This window comes from Clinocottus analis, unplaced genomic scaffold (genome assembly GCF_023055335.1).
Source record: "Clinocottus analis isolate CAN_PGR_092001 unplaced genomic scaffold, fCliAna1.0.p SCAF_1, whole genome shotgun sequence".
Classification (NCBI taxonomy): domain Eukaryota; kingdom Metazoa; phylum Chordata; class Actinopteri; order Perciformes; family Cottidae; genus Clinocottus; species Clinocottus analis.
In genome coordinates this window covers 14,507,533-14,515,428 of record NW_027175820.1, presented here as the reverse complement: position 1 = coordinate 14,515,428, position 7,896 = coordinate 14,507,533, and the positions used below count along the sequence as shown (strand labels likewise).

Sequence of the window (7,896 nt, the reverse complement as noted above, 5' to 3'; positions counted from 1 at the left end):
GTGTGTGTGTGTGTGTGTGTGTGTGTGTGTGTGTGTGTGTGTGTGTGTGTGTGTGTGTGTGAGAGAGAGAGTTAGAAAGAGAAGAGGTGTTGGTGTTGTCAGGTTAAGAGGCCACCTATGAGAGGTAGTGGTGTGTGTGGGGAGGGAAATGGGGGGGGGGGGTGACAGACAGTAAAACAGCACCAAGCTGCGACTGACAGGGCGCAGGTCTCACCCTAAATCTCTAACACACATCTTCATAACTAGGAACATCTGGAGCCCAGTAAATCTCATTAGAAAAGACACATACCTCAGTGTCAGCTGCTGTACTTCATTGAATGTAGACACATACACACACACACACACACACACACACACACACACACACACACACACAAACACACACACACACACACACACACACACACACACACACACACACACTCTTAAAAGACGGCGACGTGAATCAACATTTTATAAATTTAGAAAAAACATAGAAAATACAAAAGGGACATTTATAACAGTAAGCAAATACACCACATATATACAAAGCAATTTAGAGAGTAGATATACTGTAAGAATATAAAGATGTTCACATTTCCAAAAACAAAAAATCGTAATAAAACTTAATAGACAAGAAAAGACACATTGTCCATTTACTAAGTCCAGTTTAAATTGTCCAGCACATTTTCAAGGTGACACAATTTTTAACAATAAAAAAGAAGCCAGTGCAAGTGTACTAAAATATCCAAAAGAGTGTATCAACATTTTCCTCATCTCACATAAAAACAAATGTATTCTTGGCTCAGGATCACTGTGGTATTATACCCTCTCAGTCTGAGTTTTAAAGTCAAATAACTAGAACTAGTTCTAGTTGAGGTGCGTCATGAAGATCAAGGGTTCATCAGAGTCTCTTGACGTCGGCTGGCAGAGGGAGGCATCAGCTGGGCTCCCCACTTCAGCGAGTCTGGCAAGGCACCATAACCGCTGACCAGGCTCCAGCGTCCTCCTCCACTCGCTGGCTCGACATAATGTCACCTTCCTGTTCGTCCTCCTCCTCCTCCTTTCGCTGCTCAGATGGCAGGCTGCAGCTTGGTCAGGTTCCTCTGGTGCATGCTGTGGTGGCGCACCAGCTCGTCAGAGCGGGCAAACTTCTTCTGACAGTTGGACCAGCGGCAGGTAAAGGGCTTCTCACCTGACAAGAAGGGGACAAACAAGGAAAAACAAGAGAAATCATTGCTTTAGAGTGAATTCAACTCATGGAATGCAACTTGTGTTTTCGTTGTTTAATTAAAGTCAGGTGAGCCAACGAAAAAAAATCTCATTTGGAAAAGAATGGAAAGGTAGAAAATAAAGGTATACGCACTTGTTTTACCTGTATGAGTCCGAGTGTGCGTCTTAAGATGATCTGACCGTGAAAACTTTCTCTGACAGGTCTCGCACTGAAAGGGCTTCACTCCTACACAGAGGTGCAAACGGTCGTTTGTTTGTTGAGACAGAGATGAGAAGAGGGTGAGGTGAGGGTCAAAAGTTTAAATACACAATGAGATGAGCGATCACTGTGGAGGTTGGAATCATTACAAATACAAATTGTTTAGGTCTAAGCTATTTTTTTTTACTTTTTAAATTCAAGTAATTTATAATTCACACATTATATATTTAACTTTTAGTACACCTGTAGTGTCATATTGTATTATTTTAGTTAGCTGTTATATTTCACGTGGCCTTCTCCAAACTACCAGGAATACAACCCTAATGGGAAAATAATAAATCCTACAAGTATTTATTGGCCTAAAAGTAGTCAAAGTAAATATACTGAAAACACTTAAATCTGCCTTAAAAGACCCGCCTGGTGTTTTACATTTCGTATAATGTGAAATGTTAATTCAAAGGGAAATAACCATGGTCATGACCTCAGTGGTGACTACATCTCTGGAGGAAAATCATACGTAGCTTGACACCATGTACCTGTGTGTCTGCGCTGGTGCCGCTTTAACTGATCTGAACGAGAGAATCTGCGGCCGCAGTCTGTGAAATCACACTGGTATGGCTTCTCTCCTGCAAAATAAACCATCCATATCAACAGTGTTATCAATCAACCTGTAACACAGCTACACACATTCAAACCTGAGCATAAACACTTGTTAAACCAACAGAATAGGGCATCCATATTTAACCTTTAATTTAATTTTCAAACTCAACTTCAACAGCTTGTACATATTTGTCATTGTTACCTATAAAAAAAAAAATGCAGCTTGAGGTCTGAGCAGGAAAAAGTCAAATCGTCTCACCTGTATGTTTGCGGCCGTGCATCTGCAGATGTGACAGTTTGAAGTATCTCTTGCTGCAACCAGGATAAGCACATACAAATGGACGCTTTTCGTTGGCCTCTGATGATGACCTCACAACTGGTGGACCAATACCAGCGACGCGTCGAACATCCTTCAGGAAAGAGAAGGACTTTGTAGAGAAGTTCGCTTGTAATTACTCGCTGTATGTATTACATGTGTTTTAGCTTTGACTTACCTGAAGTCCTCTGAAGACACCGTGTGTATGTATGTGGTACTGGGCACTGACGAGCATGGGTGGAGGAGGGGCTGTGGGATCACTGTCATAGCTGGGTGGATGGCCACTGCCGGGTACGAGCAAGATTAGATCGATTAATAAAAACACACACAAAAAGTAAATAGATTTGTCAGATATATACGGTTAATAAACAAATACATACTAAATTGTGTTCATCAGTCCAAAATAATATAGACACGGGTAAAACCACAAAGTTTAATGAGAAAGGTCTTTCCCTCCTAGATGGCACAAACACTTTATAATCCTAACCACATAGCTATCTGTATCACAACTTAACTCTAAAACTAAGATGTCTTTTTTTGGTAAAAAACAAAAATTTAAAAATTGTATAAATACAATATAAGCACAAGACAGGTCACAAAAAACTACATGTACACAAACATGAATTCGGTCTTCTCCACTCTACTGATTTGCCTTGGCAGTAGGCCAACAGCCATCTGGTCAAATCCTCCTCTTCCTCCTCCTCTGCACCACCACAAACATTGGTTAACACTGAGGAATACAGCATGTCTTTAAAATACATTTAAAAAACGCTCACCTTTTCATAGAAGATGCCAGATTGTTCATTTGGTTCCATGTTACACAATCCAGCTGAGATGCCATTTGGTACAGGTTATCGCTGAATGAAACATACGGCACAGTTATTAGAATTTTACATTAGTGGTAACTCTTTATTTGGTTTGTAAGATTTTTAAAGTAACAAAAAAGTTATAAAAATCAAAGGATTTTAGAACAATGTCAGCTGTGAGGTTATGAATGATAAAAGGGAAAACACTGAATTTGTTTGTTTGTTTTCTGCCTTCATTAATTAAGTTTTCTAAAAAATTCAGAAATCAGAAACACTTACAACATGTATTTGCCGGTCATTAATTTTCCATTGTTAAGATAATAAAGGCCTTTCATTCAGGGGAAACTCCAAATTGCTCGCTTATTAACACATCCTGTCCACCCACCACACTCCTGACTGGCTTCATTAAAAAACATGGGCTCAGAGCCATTCTTTACCTTGGCAGATCACACTACTGCACACACACACACACACACACACACACACACACACACACACACACACACACACACACACACACACACACACACACTTGACAGAAATACACACACTTGGAGATGCAGTTGTGCACTCTGCGGGGGTGAGTGCCTCCGTGCCTAGCACACCATGGACCAGTGCATGACATCACTCTGTCCTCAGTATCATTAAAGGCGGGAACCAGTTTCGGGGGAATTCTGGACGGCATTCCTTGAGAAGTCCTTGAAGGAAGGATCGTGATGGCTCGCTAATCAGCTTTCAGCTATGTTAAACTGTGGAAAGACTCACTGATATCTGACATATATTCATGCTGTGTATGTGAGAGCGTGTGCGTGTGCATGTCTCTGTGTTTGTTTGAGGGTTTCCAGTTCATGCCATAAAGCTCTAACAACCGCAAAGTCTTACTTCTTCTTATCAACTTCTGTTCCAGTATTTGGATTGCACATGTTCCTTTTCTCCAACAACATCGCAGGGCGGCATTCAAAGAATTTCATCCTAATTTGCCCTTTGAGATGTTTTGCATCAAAACGAAAACAAGTTGGAAGCACATTCAGAGGTTGCAGTGAGCAGATTCCCAGCCTTTAACTTCCCCACATCCCCCACTTAACTTTCACTTTCACTGAACTTGTCTCTTTTACTTTCCCCCTCATTTTTCCCCAGAGTAGACTCTGACACATCAGCAGTAGATCGCTCAGTGTTTGTTTTGGCCTGCTGAGCACCAGTGGGCAGCACTTAACCTCAGAACAAATTATAATTCAGGATCCAGACAGTGCAGAGGCAGACGCTGAGCTTAGCATAGGATCAGAGAGAGTTCACACTTCTAAAAATTACTATCAAGTGAGGGAGCTGCATGTGGTGTCGGTGGAAAGAATCTGACATTAATTGATAAGTGAGGAGTTTGAAAACGTTTGGGAAGAGTGGAATTGTAACAAGAGTGGATTTAAGGGTGCAGGAGTCAAATAAAGCAGCATGCAGGATCAAATCAGTGTACCTGTTGTAGTTTCTCAGCAGCAGAGCTTGGCTGCTTGGACAGGATTCAGATGGATTGTGGCATCCAAACATGGGAGGAGCAGGGTACTGCTGGTCAACTAAAAATACAAAAAAAAGTTGTTTATTTTCCCAATATTAGATACAAAATGTTGGTCGATAAATTGTTTTTCCCAGGAGATGGCAAATTTAAGTGACTTGTTTTGTCCAACCCCAAATATGTATTGATTTATCACAGAAGAAAAAGAAAACTGACAAATATTCACACTTTTAGTAAAAAAAAATACTTCAATAATTAATCAATTATTGAAATAGTTGATTAAAGGTTGGTTTTAACTTTGTTCTTTTAAATTTCTTCTTTTTTTAAAGTTCAGTTCGCTATTGCCCTTAAACATTTTACTATCCAGTATTAGGCTGAAAACTCTCCCCAAAACGTTCTTGAGGAAACATGTTTGTATTTGATGGATATTTCAGGTATATATTTTTAAATGCGTATTAAGACATGCATGCACGCGCACAGCTCTTTCCTTCAAAGAGAGAGAGGTCAATGAGAAATAGTGGTCCCTCTCAGGTTCATTTAGTATATTGTTCCCCAGACAGTTTTTGACATTCCAGCGGAGTCACATAAAGCTGTTTCCTCAAGTTATCATTTCCAGAGTCATTAACCATACGTATGCTTCGAAAAGCGAGAGGCAGGCTGTGTTTATGTATGCCTGCGTTTATGAATGCGTGTGCAGACAGAGAGATGAAGGAAAAATGGAGAACAGTGATTCTGTTGTGATATGAAAAATGATGGGTTACTTATATAACCTTGCTGTGACATGACAGCCTTCCAGTCTGTGAGTCAATTCAGTGAAAAGACGTCAGGATGTAGACAGTTACCTATGTTGTTTGGAGGTGACAGAGTGTCCTCGTGTTTGAAGGACAGGCTGGAGAGCTGAGGGGTGTGGTGAGACGGAGTATGACCATAACTGGGGTTGCTGTCTAAACCCACTGCTCCGTAGCCTAAAAAGAGGACACAAAAAGAGAAGCAATGGTAGGTTAAAATGATATTATTTTCCTAGTTGAGTCATTGAATTACTATCCCACAAACAAAGCTTGCAGTATCTGGTCAAATATCTAAATCCCCCTGGTAATAGCTCTTAGACCCTGGCAGGGACACCACAGAGAGACATTCATCAAACTAGTAAATCCTATTTTCTTGTAACATATCCCCACCATCTATCTTTGGTCTTGTGGTTTCAAAATTTATGGCAGGTGGAAAAATACATTTGGCAAACATACCACAGACAGACTGAGATGAGTGTGGGTGAATATGCTCAGTAGAAAAATAAGGTTGAGAAGTAATGAAGTAATGAATTGATTCATAAAGATCTTAACTGTAATCTTTTTCTTTCTTTTTCATTTCTTTCTTTCTGCTCAACACAGCACTAGTGGTGAAATGTTTTTTAAAATGTTATTTGAAGGAGAAAAAAAGGAAAACACAGTCAGTATGGGTTACGTTTTCCATGCAAATGAAATCTAAACTTTTAAATGAAAAACTATTTGCATAAACGTCATTTATTTACAATCAGCTGATGAGCGCATTAAGCACCTTTGCCTCTTGTTCTTGGCAAGTTTCAATTCACTAGTTGAATTAAGTCTCGATGAATTAAGACTACTACAACATTCACTGCAGCTCAACGGGTATTATTATATATGCATGGTTCCTATTAACTAGGTTGGTCAGTACGTAATTCTAGATTACCATTACCAAGAGGTAATGAACCAGTGCATGTAATATTTGCATGTCACTGCTGCTGTTAGACACACTCATTTATTTTAAAACTGTCAGTCCTAGAATACAATGTGCATGACATTCAAAACTGCAAAGGAGTGTGTGAGCATTCAGCAAAATGCAATATTCGTAACTACAATGTACTATAACTTCATCTGGATGCATAAGAGGCACCATTTAAAAAGATACCTACTCTTATCACATTTGACAAATGGCAAAGAAGTGACACAGGAATGAAACCTGCATATATTTATACAGATGCCTGAAAGAGCGTTGTGACTCTGCTTGTGATCAAAGTGCAAAGGAACTGTTATAGATGTCTGCCATAGCATCACCAGAAAGCTGTCAAGCTTGTTCCTGACATGGGACAGACTGACCCAGGACAGCACATAACATCCTGCTGAGACACAACACTGTTGACAACCCCTAAGCATGAAGTTACATCATAATCACATGCAGCAGGGAAAACACAATACGAACATCTGGATTTTATTGATTGGTGTGTGAAAAGATTATCTCGTCATGTATTAGTGTCCTGACATAACATTACGCTGATGAGAGAAGACTGATGAGCATGCTTACCTTGGTTCCTGGGTGCAGGAGGACTGTCCATACAGCCAGGCAGGTAGGTTCCATTGGGAAACATCAGTGGTTGACCTGCAGTTGGCTCTCCGAAGGCCCCAACGCGACAGGGGCCCGAACCTGTAAACTGGCCCGAGAAATGCACTGTGAAGGCCCCGAGTCCACAGTGAGGGTCCTCTATTGGATCAGTGGTCGCCCAACCGGGTTCCTGCTTGATGAGGGAGTGGTGGGAGGGCAGGGAGCTGTAGGGAGTGCCAGGGTGCAAGTCCAGCAGCTGGGTCCACTGGCCACCACCAACGGACATCCCACAGCCACCCCCAACGCCTGATAAGGACGACACAGAAGGCACCGGAGGTAAGAGGGTCAGATCTCGAACATCTGACCCCATCGACATGGCTCCACACGGTTCGGTCAGCATTGGTGAAGGGAGAGCGAGACAGTCCAGAGACGGAGCGATGTTAGTCCGGTGGAAGACGCGGCTTAGAAAGTTACTCAGTAATGTAAAGTCTCCTGAAAGTTTAACAAAAACACCTCAAAACTATTAAATGAAGAAGCAATAAGCAAATTCTTCACCAACTAAAAGAGCCATCTTTTCCGCCACAAGTCATGAACTGAAGATGACCAAAATGTACACGCCAAATCTTAAGCTCCTTGGGTGTCGGCAGTGTGTTTGGAGTGGGAGTCTGTTAGGGTAACAGTGCCTTTTCCCTCTGTCTCTATAATGTTTGACTTTCCTTACTCTCTTAGAGGCTCAAATACTGCATAACTCATTGGACAGGGGGAGGAGCGAGGGAGGCTGAGAAGAAGATGACTCCCTTGCCTTGCCCCGGTCAGCACAGACTGCACTTCTGAGCATAGATTCTGACCAATGTTACATTTGCATGAGCGAGTAATGCTCTTCATTCTTTGTTCAAGTTAAAGCGTTGCTTGTATTGAATGT

General features: G+C 41.3%; 1 protein-coding gene across 3 annotated transcripts; it reads right to left on the bottom strand.

Annotated features, from left to right (window-relative positions):
• Positions 1-401: 401 nt before the first annotated feature.
• Positions 402-7,616, bottom strand: wt1b (WT1 transcription factor b). 3 transcript variants are annotated; one of them, XM_068572758.1, is made up of 10 exons: positions 7,530-7,602; positions 6,957-7,280; positions 5,480-5,602; positions 4,602-4,698; positions 3,104-3,184; positions 2,506-2,611; positions 2,271-2,421; positions 1,948-2,037; positions 1,346-1,438; positions 402-1,174 (listed from the first exon to the last, which is right to left on the bottom strand). In XM_068572758.1, exons 1-10 carry the CDS (start codon positions 7,543-7,545, stop codon positions 1,053-1,055), a joined length of 1,203 nt encoding a protein of 400 aa, XP_068428859.1. In that variant the 5' UTR covers positions 7,546-7,602; the 3' UTR covers positions 402-1,052. The 3 variants fall into 3 exon arrangements, with proteins under 3 accessions (XP_068428859.1, XP_068428842.1, XP_068428851.1); XM_068572741.1 differs by having other exon boundaries at positions 6,957-7,616; XM_068572750.1 differs by having other exon boundaries at positions 1,355-1,438; positions 6,957-7,616.
• Between the last annotated feature and the right edge of the window lie 280 nt (positions 7,617-7,896).